Source organism: Corythoichthys intestinalis, chromosome 1 (genome assembly GCF_030265065.1).
Source record: "Corythoichthys intestinalis isolate RoL2023-P3 chromosome 1, ASM3026506v1, whole genome shotgun sequence".
Lineage (NCBI taxonomy): Eukaryota > Metazoa > Chordata > Actinopteri > Syngnathiformes > Syngnathidae > Corythoichthys > Corythoichthys intestinalis.
In genome coordinates this window covers 33,456,745-33,482,085 of record NC_080395.1, presented here as the reverse complement: position 1 = coordinate 33,482,085, position 25,341 = coordinate 33,456,745, and the positions used below count along the sequence as shown (strand labels likewise).

Genomic DNA, 25,341 nt, shown 5'->3' with positions numbered 1-25,341 from the left:
AACGTCAGCCAAGGTCGGCCCCCCACATTTTTACCACACCAAATCTGGCCCCCTTTGCAAAAAGTTTGGACACCCCTGCCGTACATGAATAAAAAAGCAGCAGTATGGGAAGTTGTTGACTCTCAGAAAAGACCGGAAATTTTAAAATGCCATCCAAATTCATAGCAAAGTAGACGAGCGATGACGCACAGGCATAGGGTGGTGCGTATCGGTGCCGCTGCAGTTGCATCGCACCCTGTCTGTTGGCTTTCAGCTCAACGGCGATGACTTTGGCAATTCCCCATCGCTCCTTGCTTCCTCTGTATCGAGCCCCTGAGTCGGACTTATTTCCTCCGTTGGCCCCTTTTGAAACAGTGCTGGCGGGTTTGTTGGAAAGAAAGTAGTCAGTTATTGGCCTTTTCGCCATTGTTCGCAAGTGCTGTCAAGTTTTCCCACAACCCCAATTATAACCCGCTCCACACATCACCCACCTCCACCTTCTTTTTCTTCTGTTGTATTTTCTCTTGGCAAACCAGATCGTTACATTACCATTAACTAGTGGATTTAACCGTGAAGGAGTTTGTCAACCAAAACAAACAAACAAACAAACAAACAAAAAAGCGCAATGTTACTGGTCGCGCTTGTGCGAGTAGATGAAAAAAAATACTCAGACTGGCTCTAATTTTAGTTGCAAAATGCAACCATGTGGTCGCTGATCAGTCTTAAATGTTACGTCATTTTTACATTTCTAAGTTGATGTCAGCCCACAGGCCTACTCGAGAAAACTAGGTATGTCCTGATTTCATATTTTTGCATGTGCGTCTGAGTCACCTTGTAACGCGTAGCAGGGTAGGAGGCATGCATTGAAGGTAAAAAAGGGAGCAGACTTCCACTTATGCACTTTTAATACACAAAAAAATAAATAAACCAGCTTGACCACTCGTCTCTAGGGAGTGCAGCGGACCACGTACACGCAGTCGCAATTGACTCCACCAAAAAGTGAGTAACAACTGAAAAAGAAGACGAACATGAATATAGAGCCGCCATCATGTGGTGGATGTTGTAAAGAACAAAAAGGAACACGGGTGACCTTTACAACCTTATTGGAATAAATGGGTCTGCCGATACAAAGTCCTGATCCGATACCTCGGAAATGTATTAAGGAGGGGTAAAAAACTAGGGCTGCAACTATCGATTGTTTTCATAGTCGATTAATCTATCAACTAGTTAGTTCGAATAATCGAGTAATCTGATTAGGAACATTTAATGCGGAATAAATGTTAGAAGATGTAAAACAAAGGCTTGCGATAACTGCACTTTCAAAAGAGCACTAAATGCTAATACAACATAAAATTCCTGAGTGTTTCTTCAAACATTCATTTAAAAATAAATTAAAATACCTGAGCTTGGCCTCAAATGGTCAAAAAAATAAAAAAATAAATAAATGAGGATCTAAGTACAACAAAAGAACAATTGGCTAACCTGCATAGCTAAAGTCCGCCAGCTTAAATGCTATAAAATGCTTTTTTTTTTTTTTTTTTTTTTTTTTTTTTTACACAATTCTCTTAACAAATCGTTCAAACACATATTCCCACAAAAAAATGGCTAATTATACCTATAAACTAAATAACGAATGCATAAAAAAAAACACATTAGCTCAAACAAAAACTCATCTTATGTTGATCTTAACAGGGAGCAGCTGGATTCAGCCATGTTAAATGAGTTATATCATATTCACTGTTGCCACTAGAGGGTAATGTATCCAACCAAAGCAATAAAACTAAGTGCAAACACTTTCAAAACAAACCATTACAATGCCACTCTAACTAAATTAATCCTCAAATCAATAAAATTTGATTCAAAGCTTTTTTTCTAATCAAATTACTCGAGTCAATCGATTAATGGTTGCAGCACTATAAAAAACACATCCACTTGTCTTTTTTTCCCCCAATTTGAACAAAACTACTCCAACATTTAATCATGTAAAAGGGTTTATTAGTACAGACGTTTCAATGAAACGAAAAAGAAATTAGACATCTATCGCCGTCAATGGCAGCTAATGAAGTAACACATTAAAAATAAATACATTTTAAAATCTGATATTTTTTACCCAATTTCGATCCTTTAAAAAAGGCATGATCGGATCAGGAACATTCCTAGAGAAAGACATAGGAGAATGGACCGCATGATTGTGTAGTATGATTTGGTGTTCATTTTGTGTTTCAGAATGCTGCCAAGCAAGGTGCAGCCGCGGCCACTCAAACCATCGCCGCCGCTCAGAATGCTGCCGCCTCCAACAAGAACACAGCCGCTCACCAGCAGTTGGTTCAGAGCTGCAAGGTGGGCATCATTATGTTATTTATGAGATATTGTATACGGTACCTCAGGGGAATGAGAGTCCCAATCACTTTGCCACAGCATATTAGTATATCACGAGTGCTAATTAAGTGTGCCATGGGAAATGAGCTAATTTTACGCATATTGGTTTGTAAATTGCAATTTATTTACCGCAATTAATCTAATTTTTGTTTATCTGTCTATGCAAGTATAGTAACTGGCGGTACAATTCATTTCCATCACAACTCATATTAGTTGCATTAAGCATTAGTTTTTCGAATGTAAAATACATGCCTGTTTTTTAGGGTTGTTTCCATTGTGACTAGATAGACTGTTTGCATTCAGGTGTGCTTTAACGACAACATTTCTGTTCACCAAGGATTTTGCATAATCCAAACCAACACTGGGCAATTCAAACTATATATAAATGTCCAAGGTAAATGAAATATTTGCAATGGAAAGTTACCAAAACAGGCTGCTGCATTGCATTAGATAATGTAAACTTGACCTTATACTTCGTGAAGCTGCTCATTCTCCAATGTTAATTTTGAACGTCCTGTGCCTCATAATTATAAACAATTAAATGTTATGATCACAAGGCGGCTCAATGTTTAATTTGATCCGCAGCCACAATTTATTTCTTGACTGACACAGGATCTGTTGTTCTAACTTATAAATCTGCTCATTTCTGCCTGTTTTTAATAGAAAATATATTTAATATTTTGATCACATTCAGAAAAAAAATACCGTTTTTTTTGTTTTGTTTTTTTTAAATAATCACAATTCACATGCAATTACTGTATTTTTCGGACTGTATGTCGCACCTAAGTATAAGTCGCAAAAGCCCAAAAATGCGCAATGAAGAGGAAAAACAAACATATATCGCACCGGAGTATAAATCACATTTTTGGGGTGAATTTACTTGATAAAATCCAACACATAGAACAGATATGTCATCTTGAAAGGCAATTTAAAATAAAATACAATAGAGAACACCATGCTGAATAAGTGTACAGTATGATAATGTTACATAATTCATGAACAGCGAAATGCGAACGTGGCCGGTATGTTAACGTAACATAGCTATTTAGAGTTATTCAGATAACTATAGCATAAAGAACATGCTAACAAGTTTACCAAACCATCAGTGTCACTCCAAAACATTAAAATAACATTTGAAATGATATAATAATGTGTTAAAAATTTCACACATATATCGCTCCAGAGTATAAGTCACACCCCCAGCCAAACTATGGAAAAAAACAAAACAAAACAAAAAAAACTGCGACCTATAGTCCGAAAAATACGCTATTTGAAAGGGATTACATTTATTGCATGATATTAATTTTATGCTATACAAGTGCATATACTTGTGCTGGGTTGTTGGGGCCAAGGTTTGTCAAATCGACACACAAGATACCTTGAAATCAGGGCTTCCCCATGATTTTTGGCCGCCAATTCAGTGGTTCCACACTTCCCACCTTTAGCCGCAAGTTGTTTAATTTTGCTCCCCTTAAAAATGAATCTCCGGGTCAGATTGCAGGACCAAATGCAGACCACAAAATTCGTAGGCCCCAGCTACATTCCAAAAACACCACTTCTGGAAAATAGTCCTATTCATGGTTTATCGATTGTCAGTTTGTCGCTCTATTTGGGGGAGCTTTGGTGTGAAAATGGTGACTGTCAACGACCCCAACAACGAATCTGCCAATTTTCATTAAAATCAAACATACGGTTTGGGAGCAATGAAATTTATATCTGTTTTGGGATTTTGTTGATTTTCTGCACTATTGAAAACTCAGCAACCTTGGAACTTCTGAGAAACACAATTGATGACACTCTCTGAGGGTGTCAAATTTGGACTAAAATCAAAATACAAAACCTACTTAAGAACACTCGCGGACGCTTATAGAACAAATGTGTACATTTTCAAGAAAACTGGTTGAGCCGGTTCAGCAACGAACACACAAAGTTCCATTTATATTAGTGCTTTCAAATGTATCGCGTTAACGGGCGGTAATTAATTTTTATAAAATAATCACGTTAATATATTTGACACAATTAACACATGCACCTAATGACCCTTTCATGCGTTGCCTCCAACAGTTTACAATGATGCCATTTTAGCACATTGAGAGCGAAAAGGCAGAGAAATGCGAGTGGACACAGGCGTTCATTGGACCGTGCCTTTTATTGGCCTAAGCTTTGGCAACTCTTTCACAACTAATATAAGTATTGTGGTGAACGACGTGGGGAAGAATGGCAGGAGACGATCTTTTTTTTAGCTCGCTTAATTGAATATAACGCGGATCATACTGTATACCATTGGCAGCCACCACTGACAGTCATGGTTGCCCAACTTCCCATCATGCATTTGGGCGGGAAAATTAAGTCGCTACAATATCATTTAGTGAAAGCACAGTAAAAATAATATTCCTATTCCTCAAAAAAATAATTTTCACAAAAAGAAAAGCGCTCAACGCAAAGAGAACTGGCAATCCCAATCAAAATAGCTATGCAAAATACACATAAAACTTACTCCGAATTTGCCTTGGCTAGATATCTAATTAATTAAAACTCGGCATTGACACCTTGTGGTGTATTTCAATCACTACCTTACATAGTTAAAGACACTGTGGAAGAACGGCAGGGAGCCCATGTGACGTCCCGCTCAGCGACGTCAACAATGGCGAGCTATTAGTTTATTTTTTGATTGAAAATTTTACAAATTTTATTAAAACGAAAACATTAAGAGGGGTTTTAATATAAAATTACTTAATATACTATATTATAATGTATAATATAATATTACAATATATAATATAAAAATATATAATATTATAATAATTATAATATTATACTAAAATTACAATTAATACATGCACCTAATGACCCGTTCATGCGTTGCCTCCAACAGTTTACAATGACGCCGTTTTAGCACATTGAGAGCGAAAAGGCAGAGAAATGCGAGTGGACACAGGCGTTCATTGGACCGCGCTTTTTATTGGCTTAAGCTTTGGCAACTTTTTTTTATTACTAATATAAGTATTGTAGCGAACGACATTGGGAAGAATGACAGGATCTTTTTCTTAACACGCTTGATTGAACACAACGCAGAACATACTGTATACCATTTGCTGCCACCACTCAAAGTCATGGTTGCCCAACTTCCCATCATGCATATGAGTGGAACCGTTAAGTCAGTACAGTATCATTTAGTGAAAGCACAACAAAAATAATATTCCTATCTCACAAATAAATAATGTTCACATAAAGAAAAGCGCTCAAAGCAAAGAGAACTGGCATTCCCATTCAAAATAGCTATGCAAAATACATGCCTTGGCTAGATCTGTAATTAATTTAAAACTTGCCATTGGCACATTGTGGTGTATTTCAATCACTACCTTACGTACTTAAAGACACTGTGGAAGAACGGCAGGGAGCCCATGTGACGTCCCGCTCGGCGATGTCAACAATGGCGAGCTATTAGTTTATTTTTTGATTTTATTGAAACGAAAACATTAAGAGGGATTTTGATATCAAATTACTATAACTTGTACTCAAATTTATCTTTAAGAACTACAAGTCTTTCTATCCGTGGATCCCTTTAACAGAAAGAATGTTAATAATGTTAATGCCATCTTGTGGATTTATTGTCATAATAACCAAATACAGTACTTATGTACAGTATGTTGAATTTTTATGTCCGTTTTGTGTCTTATCTTTCCATTCCAACAATAATTTACAGAAAAATATGGCATATTTTAGAGATGGTTTGAATTGTGATTAATTACGATTAATTAGTTTTTAAGCTGTGATTAACTCTATTAAAAATTTTAATCGTTTGACAGCCCTAATTTACATACAAGTTTAGATCACTCAGCCCTATATATTTATGTACAATAAACGGCTATTATTAGGCCGAAAGTTAAAACACGCTTGATTAGAAATATATTTTTACATACAGTATAACTATGACTTTTGCGCTGAAGCTTGTTTTAAAGCAAACAGTGAATCGACTCAAAATCACAGTATCGGCCAGAAAATTTGCAATTAGATTTTTTTTTTTTTTTTTTTTTCAAAAATCTTACAGCCCTAGCGCCAAGCACTGAAATGCATTACTCGGTTGCTTTGGGATGTAGCAAATAGACAGCGTATGATTTTTAAATAAGCCAAGTTGATAATTAACAATTAATCATGAATTGCTTGATGTTTCTCATGTTTTATGTAGGCAGTGGCTGACCACATCCCTCAGCTGGTCCAGGGGGTGCGCAGCAGTCAGGCCAAACCAGACGACATCAGTGCACAACTTGCCCTCATTATTGCCAGCCAGAACTTCCTACAGGTGCAACGCACACACTCACACACGCTTATGGGAAAGGAATGTTGAAATTTGATGCCCCAGAATTGTCATGACTACTCTTGGAATGAGGCTGATCAAAGTATAAATAGAGCTTGCTCCTTGCTGGGACATTTTTGAAATGGACCTACAACCTATTTTTAATGAGAGAGCTCAATAGGCACTCCCGTAGTGCAATTTTGAGCTCAGTGATTCAGCTACCGTAATTTTCGGACTAATAAGGCGCACCTGATTATAAGCCACCACCCACCAAATCTGACACAAAAACGGCATTTGTTCATCGATAAGCCTCACTGTGTTATGGGATATTTACCGTCATTTTTGGACTATAAGCCGCTACTTTTTTCCTTCATTTTGAATCCTGCGGCTCATAGGTCAGTGTGGCATATTTGTTGATTTATTTGGGTAATAGGTAACACTTTCAGCGTCATAAGACTGCAACAAGGACGTCATAATTATGACTTGACACTATCATGGGCATTAGTGACATTATGAATTATGTCACTAACTCCATTTATGTCTAGCTTGGATCTTTACATCCGTTCAAAAGTGAGATAATTTGCCGGATGACAAAAAATGACATCTATCATAAGCATTCATTAATGCTCATGGCAGTGTCATGTCATAATTATGATGGTGTTATGACAGGCTTAAGACACCACTATCAAATAAAGTGGTACTAAATAACATAACTAGCAATTAAAGAAACAACTGGGACAGTGACTGAAGATATAATTAGCACAATCATGAATTAGAAATAATTAGCACGATCATGAATGTTTGTTATTTACATCTGTAGCGCCGCAGTGCATGTTAGGAGGCATGTTGGATGACAACAGTGTTAACAGCAGGTGGCAGCAGATGTTGACTGTCTCCCCAAAGGCAGCAGGAGTGGCCAAATGAAGCTTCTTGAAGCAATGAAGCTTTGCAGCCCATAGGTTCAAAGCTTCGTGGTGGTTCATTTGGTCTCATAACAGTCTTAAAATGACGCTGTGAAATATAGTGTTACCGAATCGCGTAATACAGTGAAGATAGCTGCGGCTTATAGTCCAGTGCGGCTTATCAATGAACAAATACTGTTTTCGTATCAAATGTGGTGGATGGCGGCTTTTAGTCAGGTGCTCCTTAAAGTCCAAAAATTATGGTACACCAAAAGATATTAACTGGTAAAACTTTATTTGAAAGCTGCATCATAAGACTGTGTAAAACCAAATGAATCACTATTAAGCTTTGAACCAATTTGTTGCAAAGCTTCATTGCTTCAAGAAGCTTCATTTGGCCATCACTGCTCCCTTGGGGCAGACAGTCAACCTTTGCTGCAAGCTGCTGTCAACACTGTTGTCGTCCAGCATGCCTCCTGGCATGCATTGCAACGCTACAGATGTAAATAACAATCACAATTCATGTTCTGTTCTAATTATTTCTTCAGTTACTGTTCCAGTTGTTTCATTAATTACGAGTTATATATTTGCTAACACTTTATTTGCCATAGAACTGCTATAAGTCCATCATAATTATGACATGACACTGCCATGATCATTATTAAATGCTTATGATACATGTCATTTTCTGTCATCCGGAAAATTATCTCATGTTAGCTCACTATTAGACAATGGGACTCTTATATTACAATGTATTTACAATGTATCTATTTACGTCTGTGTGTGAGTAATTCAGCGTCTATTAGGGGACAGTCACAATTTACAGGAATTCGATTCATCATAACTTTTCTGGAGTTCTGCTTTCCACAGCAGATTTAAAAATATATTTATTTATTGTCCCTACTCTATGCAGCCTGGTACTAAGATGGTGACTTCCGCCAAGTCATCAGTTCCCACAGTGACAGATCAGGCTGCAGCCATGCAGCTGGGTCAGTGTGCCAAGAACCTGGCCACCTGCCTGGCAGAGCTAAGAACAGCCGCACAAAAGGTAGCAAACATACTTTTAATTTGTATTTTGTATTTAATACACAGAACTGTTTCAATTGTGAAAGTACTATGCTTTTTAAAAATGCTGTTTTATGGGTAACATGTAGCTAGTTACTGTTTCTTTGGTTACAATTAAAGCAGTTGCAATCTCTCTGGCAACAATTAATTTCACAAATACTATATGTGAGAATGGAGAATCATTACTGTATCTTAACTTTCATCTTTTCTATGAAATCATACATTTTTGTCGAGACAATTTTGTGAAGTCTTTCGTACTGTTTTTTAGGCACATGAAGCCTGTGGCCCCATGGAGATTGACTCTGCATTGACTGCTATACAGACATTAAAGAATGAGCTGCAGGACGCCAGGCTAGCTGCTGGCAACGGGCAACTAAAACCTCTGCCGGGAGAATCGGTAAAAAAGTCACATTACACTGGAAAATGAACGTTATTTTATTTTATGTTATTTTTTAATTTAATTGTGAAATTCTTTTATCTCTATTAAGTTGGAAAAGTGCGCTCAGGAGCTGGGCAGCACCTCCAAATCGGTCGGGTCCTCTATGGCACAGCTACTCACCTGTGCAGCCCAAGGCAATGAACACTACACAGGTGGGTGCTGTGGATGAACTTAACATAACGTTTTTGAATTGGAGCTGCTTAATATTGTCTTAAAACTTAATCACAAATATTTTTCACCAAAATAAGATATTAATTCTTTGGATAACAGTACTTTATATATATTTGCTGATGTTACAAAGTCTGCCATGATTTGATTTTGTTTCTATTCCAATGAAGGGCATATGATCAGTCCATTACAATATTATGTACATACGTATTTATTACAATCTGTTGCATTTTACCTTACGCAAAAAAAACAAAACAAAGTAATTTAAAATAAGTTGGCAATTATGTTGCTGATACAATTTAAACATTTGAATGAAAACCTTTAAAAAAATTATTATTGACTGTATAAGATGACATTGTTAATTGATGTTATGTTTCACTCAATTTGATTCGATTGTTGCTGAACCAATCGAAAAATTGATCCAACTTGATACACAGTGATCCCTCGCTACTTAGCGCTTCAAACTTCACGCCCTCAGTCCATCGCGGATAAATTTTTTTTTTTTAATTTAAAAAAATTAATAAATAAATGCAGTAATTTATAGAGCCCGATCCGATCCCGTAGTCTCTTACTCTAGGTCCTGCTGCTTTTTTGGGTCAGGCAGGGCACTTGAATTGCTTTTTAAAGTTAAGGATGATTGACAGACGTTAAGGTTTGATCTTGCCAGAGACGCCTGTAAGCCGAGACTTCAAAATGCCGCATACGTCAATCATCATTTAACTTGTTAAACAGTTGCTGTGGCAACTCATTCGGTGTAAGTGAGCAGGTTGAGCGGATTTGAATGGATTCACTCAATGAAGCATTTGATAAAGACAAGCATTTTTCTACCTAATGCTTGTTAATAAAATGTATTTGGTGGGACAGTAACATGTTTAGAACTTATCATAATTATTACATTTGAAGTGTTTGAAAACCATTTATTAAAATATATGTATATATCAGAGGTTGCGCTAGACTTTTTCGTTGTCTGTCATTTTGACTGACAGGGTCATAAAAATCCGGTCATAATCTATTTTTACCCGTCACTTAAATTTTTAAAATGATGATAATGACATTGTGGTGACCCTTTGTTTGGCATAATTCACCTTCCGTATTTGTGTGTCCATTTGGCCAAGCGCGTTACCGGCTACGACACAGTCACGTGACAGAGACACTTAAGAGCCACGCGCGTTCCGGCTTGAATAGAGAGTTCACAGAGAGTAGCAGAGCTACAGCGGCTGGACACAGCAATTCGAGCTAACAAGACTCTTAACATTGCATACCGCTTCAACATATTCAATAGTATTTAGTTTTCATTCATTTTAAATTAATATTCTGTCCGAACAAGCTTAACAGAGAATCCACACCGTGCCATCACACATCAAGCAGATGAATATGTAACTTTTTCTCCGCAGTGACAAAAACAGCTGACTGTGGCCCCAATAGGTAGGCTACAATATGGAACAATGAAATTAACAGTTCACCTGCTGTGGCCTGAACGGAGTATTACACCTTCCTCCTGGTGCGCATGGACTTGAATTGCGTGCCCGCTTGTGCAGTCCCTGTTTTTTCACCTCTTTTATCAACACCATCGTCGTTTTTTTTTTTTTTGAAGAAACTCCGGACACTCAGTTGCCTTGACATTTTTCAGAGTAAGGCCAACGACGTCATGCATCAAGAGAGACAATAGCTAATTAATATGCTCACTCGCCACCCTGTGGTCTGGGGTGTGAATTGCAACCTGTCAAAATGACAGGTGGACTTCAGTTTTTTCCGTCACCGTTTTAAAAAAACGGTCAACGACGGAAAATATTGGGTTAACGCGACCCCTGGTATATATAGATATATATATGTTTTTTTTAATTATGAAAAAACAGATCATACATGTATCTCTTCCCCATGCTAAATCTGAATAAATATTAAATACATTGAACACAAAAAAATATATCTATTTAAGAAAAAATATAATATCAAAAATCATAACACAAACCGGAATTAATCTCTCAAATACATTAAGTGCCCAACTTTGAATAAAATTTTTCTTTATCTGTACCCACACATGCTCATGTACTGCGATAGGCATAGCGGCAAGAGAAACTGCACAGGCTTTGAAGACACTGGCACAGGCGGCTCGTGGGGTCGCAGCATCCACCACCGATCCCAAAGCGGCCGCCGCCATGCTGGAGTCGGCCCGCGACGTCATGGAGGGCTCTGCGCTTCTCATACACGAAGCCAAAGAGGCGCTCGTCAGCCCTGGAGATGCTGAGAGCCAGCAAAGGTTGGCCCAGGTGAGCTTAATTAAAAATATGAATAAATAAATAACATTAAAACCCCTTAGAACAGTAGGAAAATTGTTACTCCGCTTACTTAATTTCAGTGCTATAAGTGATAATATTCCAAAGTTACTGTGTGGTCAATGTAAAAATTGTTCATTTTCTTAGCATATCTGGTGCATCTAAAGTATCACTATCGATGGCAGTCATTTAGTTGAAAAGGGTAGTAAGGCTTTCTTAAAACTTCAAATGCGTGATACTTGATACTAGAGATAGACCGGTTATCGGCCGGGCAGATTATCGGTGCAAATATTTGGACATTTTTTTACCGTAATTTTCAGATTATAAGGCGCACCTGACTATAAACCGCCACCCATACAATTTGACACGAAAACGACGTTTGTTCACAACCTAAGGCGCACCAGAATATAAGCCGCAACTGTCCTCACCGTATTATGGTACATTTACACCAAAAGATATTAACCGTTAATACTTTACCATCATAATTATGACATGACACTGTCATGAGTATTAATGAATGCTTATGACAAATTATTTCGCTTTTGAATGGATATCAGAGATCCAAGATGGATGTAAATGGAGTTAGTGACAAAATTTGCCAAATGACACTTAATGATATCTGTCATAACCATTCATTAATGCCCATGACTGTGTCATGTCATAATTATGACTGTGTTATGACACCGCTGTCAAATAAGGTGTTACCTGACTATAAGCCCCAGGATTCAAAATGAGGCTCATAGTCCGCAAATTACGGAATTGTGGAGAAATTCAGGGATCTATTACAGGAGGTGCTGCTGAGACTGAGAACTCCCTGTATTTGTATTTTCTGTGGAAATTTTTCAGAGAGCTATTTATTTAACCTTTAATGCAGCTCTATAAGAGATGCTTCTGAGTCTAAGAAACTCAGGCACCTTTTAATTTGTATTCGTCAGATTCAATAAGCATGCTTTAGGCATTTCAATAAAGTTCAGTGTTTGCGTTATTGAATTTTTTTTACACCAATTTTTTACACTTTTACTGCAAATGAATATCGGCTCCAAAAATCGGTTATCGGCCCCTCTACATACTAATAATTGGTATCGGTCCTGAAAAACCCATATCGGTCGATCTTTAGATAAGACTTTCTTTTAAATATTTCCATTTGCGACAGAAGGTAAGAAGCTGTACATCTGTCATCTTAAGCAAGAGACGGCGCTATAATTAAGCAGGTGGTGTATTTCATAAGCAAAACATCTTTAATGATTTATGCCTCATTTTATTTTCCCAACTAAATAAATACTTTAGTGTGCGACAAACACGAAAGTTGTGCTGCTTGTTAATGCAGTAGTGTTTTGTATTATTACTCATTCTATTAGGGATCATTTTAATTTTTTTCTGCTCTTCTTCAAACCTGCAGGTGGCTAAAGCCGTGTCTCATTCATTGAACAACTGCGTGAATTGTCTGCCTGGTCAGAAAGATGTTGACATGGCTCTCAAGAGCATCGGGGAGGCTAGCAAGAAGCTCCTCATTGAAAGTGTGAGTAGCATGGAGCCTCCTGCAGGCGCCGGTTCCTCCTAGTAAGCATAAAAGGGAAAGAAACAGCATTGTTTACTTTGCTTTTTAGATCCCGCCAGCCTCCAAGACCTTTCAAGAGGCGCAGCGCGAGCTCAATCAGACGGCGGCTGATCTGAACCAGTCTGCGGGCGAGGTTGTTCACGCCTCCAGGGGCTCCAGCAGCCAGCTGGCGGTGGCGTCTGGCAAGTTCAGTGAAGATTTTGATGAGTTCTTGGACGCCGGCATTGAGATGGCAGGGCACACTCAGGTCCGTTTTGCTTCTTGTAAACTTTGCACATAATACACAACATAACTGTAGAGCCTCAGCCAAGATTCAAAACCTATTGTATAAAGACTACAATTAGACTAAAATTAAACTGCTTTGCTGCTATGTTATGTTCTGATTTTGCTTTAACCTACATTGTTTTTAATAGTTTCCACTTTTGAGGTAGCTTTCATGTACTATTGTTTGTTTTGTGTTGTGTGCCATGTCATCTCAGAAGAGGGATGACCAAGTGCAAGTCATCAGTAACCTGAAGAACATCTCCATGGCCTCTAGCAAGTTGTTGCTGGCTGCCAAGAGCTTATCAGTAGATCCTGCAGCAGCCAATGCCAAGAACCTGCTATCAGCTGCTGCAAGGTACCACCAAAATGTTATTTGCATTGATATGAATGTTTTTATTTATGGCCTTGTCCACACACACGGACTTGTGTCATCCTGATTTTGCCCCTTTCTGACAAGGGATGATATCATGAAAAACATAAATGCCGTATATAATTATCCTATAAGTACCAATGTGACATGATTCTAAAAAACATAGTCTGTCAAAATACTGCTTATGAATGGAATGATTACTTCAAACTCAGCAAAATTTTGACAATGGGTTGATGGGTTCAGTCAGTGTTTTCTATCTGAAAGAAGTCTTTTGGGTAGAACATTTTTGTGTCATATCGCCTGTAGAAATTCTAATAAAAATTAGAGATAGACCAATTATCAGCCTGGCCGATTGCCACCGCCGATATTTGGAAATTTGTATCGGCCAATTTTTTTTGTTTGTTTGAATCAGACTGGTCGATATGAAAGAAAATCAATTTAAAACTGGGTTAGATATTTATTATTTCTTTGTTTAGTTTGCTTGATTTGTTTGCTGCAGCTTCCTGACTGATATTTTATTAAGACCTGTAAATCTACCATTGCAATAGTCCAATCTACTGAAAATGAATGCATGCATAAGTTTTTCCCTGGTCTAAATGAATAAATAAATAAAAGCTTCCAACTATTTCAAATGAACATTAACAGATCAGCACATACTGCTGGTAGCATCTACCAGGACGACACCAACTTGGTGATAATACACACTCAGCAGGAAAACAGTACATTATTTTCAATTATTTATACCCACCTGGACACCACAAACTGTATGTAAAAAAAAAAAAAAAAAGTCTGGGATTTTAAGAGGATGCTCGCTGTTCACATATGCTATGCTAACGCTACGGGTTACATTTAGTGTGTGATGATCACTCAGCACAGACTTGAAAGGCAAAAACAACTTTGCATATTCTCTCTGGCCAATATAAGAAAACAAATCTTACTGCATGGACACTGGAGACTACACACTGGTGAGTCGGGAAGAGGGTGATGCAGCACGTCACGTCATGAGTGACACAAACAGACACTGCTGTGATGCAGGCTAACTACACATAAAAATGTCACACATTATGAACATGTGACGGAAACTATTGCGCATTTTCGTCGCATTCTCGTCTTGTCAGATGAAAACTGGAATTCATCTCGTTATATTTTAGTCTCCCCAAAAAAACGTTTTTATCTCGTTATCGTCTCGTCGTCATAATAAAGTCTTCGTTGACGAAATATTTTCGTTATCGTCATCGTTGACGAAAACAACACTGCGAGCCAGCTAACCTTTTTAGTATGTCCCATTTTGTTTATTTTTTTTATGTCGTTAGCTACCTTTGCTAAATACACGAGTTGTATTTTACTTCCAATACATCTGCATTTCGTCTTTTACAACTGTTTGTTTTGAATCATTTACTTGGATGCAACTTTTAGCTTTTTATGTGCATTAGATTTGAATCAAATCATTACTAAAGTGTAGCTTTTTCTTTTTCCTCTAATTAAGAACACTGATTAAACTGTAATTGTTCAGAAGCTAACAATAATAAACATGCTTTTGTGACTAAACCTATGCCTTGTTCTTGATTAATACCCATTGTTGGTCTTAATGGTGTTGTTTTTATGCTGTGATAATTGGTGTTTTTTAAAAAAATAAAAAATAAAATCACTTCACTGCTGTAGAGTACTGAGTTTTCTGCTTCTTTTGTTTCAGAGCTGTGACTGACAGTATCAACCAGCTGATCACGCTGTGCACTCAGCAGGCACCTGGCCAGAAGGAGTGTGATAACGCACTGAGGGAGCTCGAGGTTATTCACATTCATTTTTTAAATCATATTTCCCACGAAGAAACAAGTATGAGTTGAGTTGAAGATATCTATCTATTTGGAAGGAAATCAGAGCCAAGATGTCTTGCTTGATGGTAGTCAATATTAGATAAAGGATTTGTGGGATTTCTTGTATGTTTTGAGTAAAAGGCAAAGCTAGAATTATGCTTTATCTGTGTGTAAAAGAGGCTTACTCGATTCGTTTAGGCCGTACGGGGAATGCTGGACAACCCCAACGAACCTGTTAATGACCTCTCCTACTTTGACTGCATCGAGAGTGTCATGGAAAATTCCAAGGTAGGCTATCCCGGTCCACCAGCAGGAAGCTAAAACATCCCTCATCTCCGACCGTCTGTTACGCCACTCTTTTTATTCATGGTGGGCTGTGCAGATCTTGGGAGAGTCAATGGCTGGAATTTCCCAGAACTGTAAGACAGGAGATGTGATGTCATTTGGAAGCTGTGTCGGATTGGCGTCCAAAGCCCTTTGTGGGCTTACTGAAGCTGCTGGACAGGTATGTACGAACTCCCAAATGACATTCATTTGTGTGGCGTGAGAACAGTGTACAGTGTCATTCCTCCATCTGTTGTGAAAATCCACACAGACTTATGAATCTCAAGGCAAATATCTTGTGAGTTTACAAAGGTATCCTAAATTATTAGTTGAACTTGTTCTGTGACCAAGCTTGTGATTATTCTGTTGAATATCTTACATTTCTATATAAAATGTGATCTGACCTTCATCAAGATCGCAAAAATAAATCGGCATGACATTAAAAGAGCTATTCACAGCAGGCATCTTGGGAATTTTTCTGAACTACAACAGTTGGGAAAAGAGGAATAGTCCAAAATTGATCCTGATTGTTGCGCTCGTCTGTTCTGCAACTACAGGAAACACAGGAAGGTCAACTAATTATTAAATCTAAAGCTTCAATTACTTTTTCCTCTCTGTCCTTGATTGTTTTTTCTTGTTATTTTGATGATCATGCCACATTTTCTGCCCAAGTATTTATTAAAAACATATAATAAATTCCAAGTGGTTTGCATAATCTTTACTTCCACTGTCAGTGAATTTCCCCTGTTGACATGAACTGAAATTTTATTCATATGTTATTGTCCTCGTAGCAACATTTACGCGTGTATGTTTTCTTAATATACTCTATATCACAGGCATCCTACCTGGTGGGTGTGTCGGATCCCAATAGTCACGCAGGTCACCAGGGCTTGGTGGACCCCATCCAATTTGCAAAAGCCAACCAGGCAATCCAGATGGCCTGTCAGAATCTTGTGGATCCAGAGAGTAGCGCATCGCAGGTACATTCAGCCATTAAATAAAACAGCTTAACTTAATGTTTATTGTTTGTCAAGCAAGATGTTTTCCTTACTATATGACTGCAAAGTGCTGAAAATTGTCCTCTCTTCCTGGAGGGCTAATACATGCTATTACAATCACAGATACTTTGAGTAAAGTGCTGCATTGACCTTTAAGGGAACGTGAATCCTCAGGAACATTTTCTCCCTGCTGATTTTACAGGTACTCTCAGCAGCCACAATTGTGGCAAAGCACACGTCAGCGCTGTGCAATGCCTGCCGTCTTGCCTCCTCGAAGACCACCAATCCCGTCGCCAAGAGGCACTTTGTTCAGTCGGCTAAGGAGGTGGCCAACAGCACAGCCAACCTGGTCAAAACTATTAAGGTGAGTCTAGTCCAGCCAGAGCTTGATCGTCTTTAGCTAATTGCATGTTTATCCAAGATTTAGCCCAACCCTAACAGTATACATTGGATTATAGAATAACTGATTCATAATAGTTATTTCAGTTTGTTAAAGGAATCCACGGATTGAAAAGACTTGTAATTCTTTAAAAGATAAACGTTATTATGAGTTAAAATAATTTAATATTGAAACTAGGGTTGTTCCGATCATGTTTTTTTGCTCCCGATCCGATCCCGATCGTTTTAGTTTGAGTATCTGCTGATCCCGATATTTCCCGATCCGATTGCTTTTTTTTGCCCCCGATTCAATTCCAATCATTCCTGATAATTTTCCCCGATCATATACATTTTGGCAATGCATTAAGAAAAAAATGAATAAAACTCCGACGAATATATACATTCAACATACAGTACTTAAGTACTGTATTTGTTTATTATGACAATAAATCCTCAAGATGGCATTTACATTATTAACATTCTTTCTGTGAGAGGGATCCACGGATAGAAAGACTTGTGACTTTGTATATTGTGACTAAATATTGCCATCTAGTGTATTTGTTGAGCTTTCAGTAAATGATACTGTGGACATCCCAAATGCATGATGGGAAGTGGAACCATGACTGTGCTACGTGCTACCAATTGCTATATCTTCTCCGCGTTGAGAAAAAAACCTAAGGTGTCAAGACAATGATCAATTGCGGCCTTGCTTGCCCACATCGCTTCCCATGATGTTTCTAATCATAGGGAGAGGGAGTGCAAGGCTTTAGCCAATTACAAAAGGCTCCAAAGGCTGCCAAAGTTCACTCTACTCATTTTGCGCTGCCTTTTATCTCTTTATATAGGTAAAACGGCGTCATTACAGATTGAGCGCGACAATGAGTGAGAGGGTCATGCAGCGCATGCATTTATTGCGTTAAATATTTTAACGTGACACATTTTTTTAAAAATTAATTGCCGTCGTTATCAGGATAAATTTGATAACCCTACCTTAAGCCTAAACTCAAGACTCTGGATGAGTGTACAATATTATGTCTGTGACGTTAAATACAATTAGAAAACGATTTAATTAAAATTTTATATATATATATATATATATATATATATATATATATATATATATATATATATATATAATATATATTAAGGGTGTCAACAATAATCGATGCGGCGATGCATCCCGATGCGGGGCAGGGACGATTCGATTCGATGCGGGCAACACGCTGAATCGATTCAGCGCATTTTAAAATATATAAGTACAGTACGTTCAAAAATCTTCCCTGCGCAATTCCGGTGATGCAATGGATTTGGTTTCCCCATTTGTATTGTTATTCTCATGTTTACCTGTAAAGAGAGCTACTTTACATTCAAAGCAAGCCCGTAGAGGTTAGATCGGGCCTAAAAAATTCCAGCCCAACCCACACGGCCCGTTGGTATTGAAGCCCGACCGGCCAGATCAATTAACTATAGATTTGCATGCCCAAGCCGAGTGATGCGGAAAAAAAAACGCAGCAGCAGCAGCAATTTATTTTCATTTCTTCAAGTTTTCTTACTGTTTAAATAGTCTACATATTTTTATAAGAGTTATAAAAGCCTTTACACAACGAAATAACGCTGGGAAAGTTTAATATAAAAAAAACACGGTTTTGCAGACACACAGAGGAGAAGATTCGAAAGGATCACATTTGCCTTTGTGTGCATAAATAAAAGTGTCTTTCCTAACAAATTCTCAGTTGGCAGACAAAAAACGCAAGTTTACTCAATATTTAAATAGTCTACATATTTTTATGAAATTTATAGAAGCATTTACACAACGAAATAACGCTGGGAAAGTTTGATTAAAAAAAACAACAAAAAACACGGTTTTACAGACACACAGAGGAGAAGATTCAAAAGGATCACATTTGCCTTTGTGTGCGTAAATAAAAGTATCTTTCGTAACGAATTCTCAGTTGGCAGGAAAAAAACGCAAGTTTACTCAATATTTATATAGTCTACATATTTTTATGAAATTTATAGAAGCATTTACACAACGAAATAACGCTGGGAAAGTTTGATTTAAAAAAAAAAAAAACACGGTTTTACAGACACACAGAGGAGAAGATTCAAAAGGATCACATTTGCCTTTGTGTGCGTAAATAAAAGTGTCTTTCGCAACGAATTCTCAGTTGGCAGGAAAAAAACGCAAGTTTACTCAATATTTAAATAGTCTACATATTTTTGTGAAATTTATAGAAGCATTTACACAACGAAATAACGCTGGGAAAGTTTGATTAAAAAAAAACAAAACGGTTTTACAGACACACAGAGGAGAAGATTCAAAAGGATCACATTTGCCTTTGTGTGGGTAAATAAAAGTGTCTTTCGTAACGAATTCTCAGTTGGCAGGAAAAAAACGCAAGTTTACTCAATATTTAAATAGTCTACATATTTTTATGAAATTTATAGAAGCATTTACACAATGAAATAACGCTGGGAAAGTTTGATTAAAAAAAAAAACGGTTTTACAGACACACAGAGGAGAAGATTCAAAAGGATCACATTTGCCTTTGCGTGCGTAAATAAAAGTGTCTTTCGTAACGAATTCTCAGTTGGCAGGAAAAAAACGCAAATTTACTCAATATTTAAATAGTCTACATATATTTATGAGAATTATAAAAGCATTCACACAACGAAATAACGGGAGGAGAAGAAGAAAAAGAGGGCTGCGCCACAGCCCTCTGCGCATTCTTTTTTTTTTTTTTAAATACTTTATTAGTCCGGCGCGGCGGCCCGACCCGACCCACCGAAACGTTAATGCTTAACATTTCGGGTCGGGTCGGGTTCGGGCACAAGATCTAACCTCTATGCAGGGGGGACGAGGAACCCAAATCCGTTTCCTTACCGGAGTAACGTCACAGACAAGCGCAGTTGTAATCGAGAGAGCAGAGAGATAGGATATAACATAACAATGGCTGAAACGGAGAAAGAGGGAGCGAGAAATATTATAGATATAAGATTGGCTAGGCCTACATTTTACTTTTGTTCTACATTGCAATTTAGTTGATGTTTTGTTTGCAACTGAACTGATCCCTGGATTGATATTGCGATAAAGATGCTGCTGCACTACAATATTTTCTTTGTCGTTTTCTTTAATATTTACTTGAATATTTTTATTGATGGGTTGTTGTGACTAAAATACAGTGACTGTTATTACTGATTTTGCACAGGAGTTCAGATGTTGCACTGTGTGAAAGGCTGCTACTGTGTGTAAAAAAAAAAAAAAAAAAAAAAAGAGAAAGCCCTGGTCTCATTCAAAGCACTAATTAAATGCTGTGATCTGATTTTTTTTTTTAAAGATATATATGAAAGTATACTATTTTCATTTGACTTCGACCAGGAGTGACACAAGAGCCAATAAAAAGTTGTTTAATGTCTGTCCGCTTGTGTTGGCTCATGATTCACAAAAACATATGCTTTGCTTTAGAATTTTAATGCATCCCAGGCTTTAATGCATCGCAATGCATTGCCGAATCGAACCGAATCGAATCGTGACCCTCTGAATCGAATCGAATCGAATCGAATCGTGGCCTTCCGAATCATAATCGAATCGAATCGGGAGGGCGGTGTCGATGCACACCTCTAATATATATATATATATATATATACACTGTATATTAAAAAAAGGCATGGCCGATATTTTTTTGCCGATTCTGATACTTTGAAAATGACGTGATCGGACCCGATCGATCAGGACATCTCTAATTGAAACCCCTTTTGATGTTTTCGTCTTTATACAATTTGTAATATTAGTTTAACTAGTAAATTGCCATTGCTGTTGACATCGCAGGACGATGACGTCACATGGTTACGCCGCCGGCATAAACATCATCTGTTCAACCCTTTCAATTTGAACCCGAGCGGAACATTAATGAGCACGACAGCACTGTTGATATTTCGCAAAGCGAGCAGCAAAAACAATATGAACAGGAGAGACGGGATGTGACGTGACGAGAGTAGGGGGAAAAAACGGTGTTCTGCCAAAATGTGCTAAACACGCGAAACGTCTACAAGAGGCGAATTTGACACCCAAAGTACTTCCGTGCGCTTTCAGCTTGTTTTGTTTAGATGCATAAAGACAGAACATACTAAAGATGCTTTAACAAAATACTTAACCGTAGTAATATCAAATAAGGTTGGTTTAAATATGCTACACGACTAATGTGGTCAACTAAACAACAATCTGCTTTAAAGCTACCACAAGAAAACACTGTGCTTAAAGGTATGAGAGGGAAACACATGCAAAAAGTATTTTGAGACATTGAAAAGGTCATAAAAGACTCAATAAAAACACAAATAGTAAGTACTTGCCGCTTTTAACCGATGTGCTCATACGTTAGACGTCTCGCCGCGTATAAGGAATTGGAGTAATCTGGTAGTGTTCGTCTAGTTTCAGTGACAATCTACTGTACGTCATCCCCCCCAAGCGTCCACAAAACATGCTGCCCTCCGTAGGTCAAAGCATGTACAAAATATTATAGATTTTTAAATGAATGGCAATATTTCATGTACTTCTAATAACGTATTTTAGTAAAAGAAAAAAATTGTGGCTTGTTAGACCCTACAAGTCTTTAATTCCCAAATTCCCTTTAATGTGTCTGTCGAGATTTTTCCTGACCATTTATTTAATGTATTTTTTTCTTCTACAGGCTCTTGATGGAGATTTCTCTGATGAGAACAGGAACAGGTGTCGAGTAGCAACCGCTCCACTCATTGAAGCCGTTGAGAACCTGACAATATTTGCATCTAACCCAGAATTCGCCAGCATCCCAGCTCAGATCAGTCATGAGGTCAGTAGCAGAGAGCCGCTTCATGAGTGTTTTATTAAAAAAGCGATTTACAACACCTAGTATGAATCACCCTCTCATACTAATATTAGTTTTGGAAGGGGCCCTGATATGGCACTTAAATGCTGGCATTGGTATTTGGAAGTACTAACAAGTAACTCACCGATGACATACACACTCTTCGAGATTTAGTTTTCAGCCAACATAAAACCACAAAAGATGATAAAGACGTCTGCTGGTATGTAGAGTTGGGCACCGATACGTGGAGCCAATTACTTACCGTTTCCGACGTAACCGGTTGTAACCAGACCAAATAAAATATATGTATTTTTAAAAAAAAAATTTTTTTTTTTTTTTTTTTTTTTTTTTTTTTGAAAGGCTATGTATTAGCAGAATATCTGCATCAACCGGCCGTGTATCACAATTGTCTGTTGCTAAATAATGGTATTGGAACAAAAAAAATGACACTGCTTACAAGTGCTGCCATTTTGTTACGTTAGTTACCGGTATACACATGCACACATACACAATTGGTATAACTGTGATCCATCATTTTTAGCGGTGAATGGGTGGGTGCGACAACCCGCTGCTATAAGTGAAAAACCGCAAAGTAGCGTGAAAAAAAAAAAAGTTTTTTGTTTTTTTGTGTGTTCAATTTATTTATTCAGAATTAGCATTGTAAAGAAATACATACGTTTTTCCCTTTTTTTTCCCCAAAGTATAATTTAAAAAAAAAAGTTTTTATATATACATACTGTATTTTAATAAATGTTTTTTAAGCACTTCAATTGTAATAATTATGATAGGTTTTAAACATGTTACTGTACCACCGAATTATTTGTAAACAAGAATAAAGTAGAAAAATGCTTGTCTCTATTAAATACTTCATTGAGTGAGTCCATTCAAATCCACTCAAGCTGCTCACTTACACACAATGAGTTGCCACAGCAACTGTTTTATAAGCTAAACGATGATCGACGCATGTGGTGCTTTGAAGTTTCGGCTTCCAAGCATTTTTGGCAAGATCAAACCTTCGCGTCTGTCAATCATCATTAACTTTAATTCCAGTGTACTGCCAGACCAAGAGAGGCAAGGGAGACGACGTGATCGGATCGAGACAGCTCATCTGTATATATTTATTAGTTTTTTTAATTGGGAAAAAAAATCCGCGATGGAATGAGGGCGCAAAGTTTGAAGCGCGAAGTAGCGAGGTACTGATTTCACGAGGAAGGCAAAGCAATCTGGAATACTCACATTTGATTGGCTAAAATAATAGTAAACTATTATATTATAATAAACTAGTAAATGCAATTTCTGGAGAAATTGTGATGGTAGCTTTGCTTTGTCAGGTAAACGCCTGTGGGTCACTTCCTGTTGATATCTAGCTTTGGTAAAAATGGGAAAGTCTTGGTGAAAATGATAAAGTTTTGGTGAATAAAGTGAAATTTGGGTCACAAACTGTGAAATGTTGGTCAAAAATGTGAAGAATTGAAAATATGTGAAATGTTTGCTGAATATATTGAAGTTTGAATCATGTGAATGCGATTAAAAAGTTTTTCAAGCTGAAATATTGAATACGCATGAATTAGGTGAAAAGCATTTGAAAGGAAAGAATAACAATAAGAATTTTTTTAAAAAAGAATAACATAGATGTTAGGTTTTGCATTATCTTAATACCATCAATGATAAAATGTCTGCCCTGATGTCGAGCAGCCACTTTCTGGAACTACTGGCTTCCATTTATGTGTCGCTCCACTCTTACACATCAGAAAAATATAATTTAGTGTATTTTTTGATTTATTCAAAAACAATGGGACGCACATCATACAGGTTTTGTCTATATTTTGTTGCATCTAACATCTTCTTCCGATTTTTTTTCCCTGCAGGGTACAGTAGCCCAGGAGCCCATCATCCAATCAGCACGCTCAATGCTCGATAGCTCTACCTATCTGCTCAAGACTGCACGCTCGTTGGTAATCAACCCGAAAGACCCGCCCACCTGGTCTGTTCTGGCCGGTCACTCTCGCACAGTCTCCGATTCCATCAAAAGTCTCATCACAGCCATCCGGTTAGTGAGCGGTGGGGGGCACTTTTCCTGTGATTAAGCTAATCAAATTTACTTTTGTTATTAATTATACTGTGTTATATTAAGCTTTTGAGGTTAATGTTTTACCATTTTTAATTGCATCAGTGCATGAAAAATAGCGTACCGCTCGCAACACGTCACCTTTGCTCATTAATATTCATGCCGTTAGCAACTGTTGCTAGGGGGGTCAAACTCAAACGTATGTCCTTCATGCTAGATGCATGTAAATAATGTACGAACAAGGTGTTTACGGAGCTACACCTACCAATTCTGTCCGAAAATGATGTCCCTGGTGCCAAATTCACTTGTAAGGATGTGGAAGAAGATACAGTTAAAGAGATGACTTGAGTGTTGAGAGCTTAAAAAGACGGGGAAAAGAGACGACCTGATCCAGAGGTAGCTTTTTAATAGACACCTTTTTCTTGTGTACATTGCCTTACTCTACTGACAATGACATTCTCCTGTTTCAACAAGCTGTCCTTTACCACCATATGCCCTTTCTTATATGTCCTCCGGTTGTCTTACGTCTCTGACCATTCTTGGGGGTAATTTATATTGCTACTTTTGTGTAGCGATCGCAAATGCTACTCAGACAGAGGCTGCTCGGCAAAACGCTGTGCTAGAAAATAAGTAAAAACATCAAAATGGCTTACCTCTCCGGGGCAGGCTGTGGCAGGCAGTGAATCAGCCCCAACAAAATGTTTACTGCATATGAAGGTAAATGACTTCACCTTGCTGGCATTAAACTGGACTTTTGGACGTCCGCACAAGGTGATCCATTGTTCACATTTTTTCCCCTCTGAGTTTTTGGCTTCGGGAAACATATGAAGAAAACATCCTTTATATGTGGACGGTCGTAATGTCTAGAGTCGTTTCTACAAGTACCATAGCAGCAGTGTTTAGTCGGCATGTTCTTTTTTGAAAGAGTACAGGCAGAAAACAAGTAGTAGTAGCATGGGTTGTATATGAGCGACCCTCTTCTGGTTTATGATGGTGACGTCATGCAGCCTTGCGGTCTAAAAATAGCATTCGTGCGGTACGCTATTGGCTATGAATGCTAGTAGTTTTTACTTGCCAGATAGTGAATCAATATTACACCGCTGTTGTTCATTAAATATTTATTATTAAAATTTGATGATTAGCCCTATACTTGAAATATCCAGAAGTTGAACTGTTTTTCTCTTCCTGTGTTTTTCTTTTCCACTTTTTCCTTTCCCATCC

General features: G+C 37.7%; 1 protein-coding gene across 1 annotated transcript in view; it reads left to right on the top strand.

Annotated features, from left to right (window-relative positions):
- Positions 1-25,341, top strand: part of tln2a (talin 2a) — a 195,098-nt gene that overhangs the window by 126,574 nt on the left and 43,183 nt on the right. The window contains exons 24-39 of the mRNA XM_057832454.1: positions 2,206-2,319; positions 6,548-6,661; positions 8,471-8,605; positions 8,891-9,019; positions 9,111-9,213; positions 11,288-11,496; positions 12,902-13,021; positions 13,110-13,307; positions 13,540-13,679; positions 15,388-15,481; positions 15,707-15,796; positions 15,891-16,013; positions 16,669-16,812; positions 17,033-17,194; positions 21,897-22,037; positions 23,921-24,102. Of these exons, the coding sequence (XP_057688437.1) occupies positions 2,206-2,319; positions 6,548-6,661; positions 8,471-8,605; positions 8,891-9,019; positions 9,111-9,213; positions 11,288-11,496; positions 12,902-13,021; positions 13,110-13,307; positions 13,540-13,679; positions 15,388-15,481; positions 15,707-15,796; positions 15,891-16,013; positions 16,669-16,812; positions 17,033-17,194; positions 21,897-22,037; positions 23,921-24,102 (2,198 nt within the window). The remainder of the gene's footprint in view (positions 1-2,205; positions 2,320-6,547; positions 6,662-8,470; positions 8,606-8,890; positions 9,020-9,110; positions 9,214-11,287; positions 11,497-12,901; positions 13,022-13,109; positions 13,308-13,539; positions 13,680-15,387; positions 15,482-15,706; positions 15,797-15,890; positions 16,014-16,668; positions 16,813-17,032; positions 17,195-21,896; positions 22,038-23,920; positions 24,103-25,341) is intronic.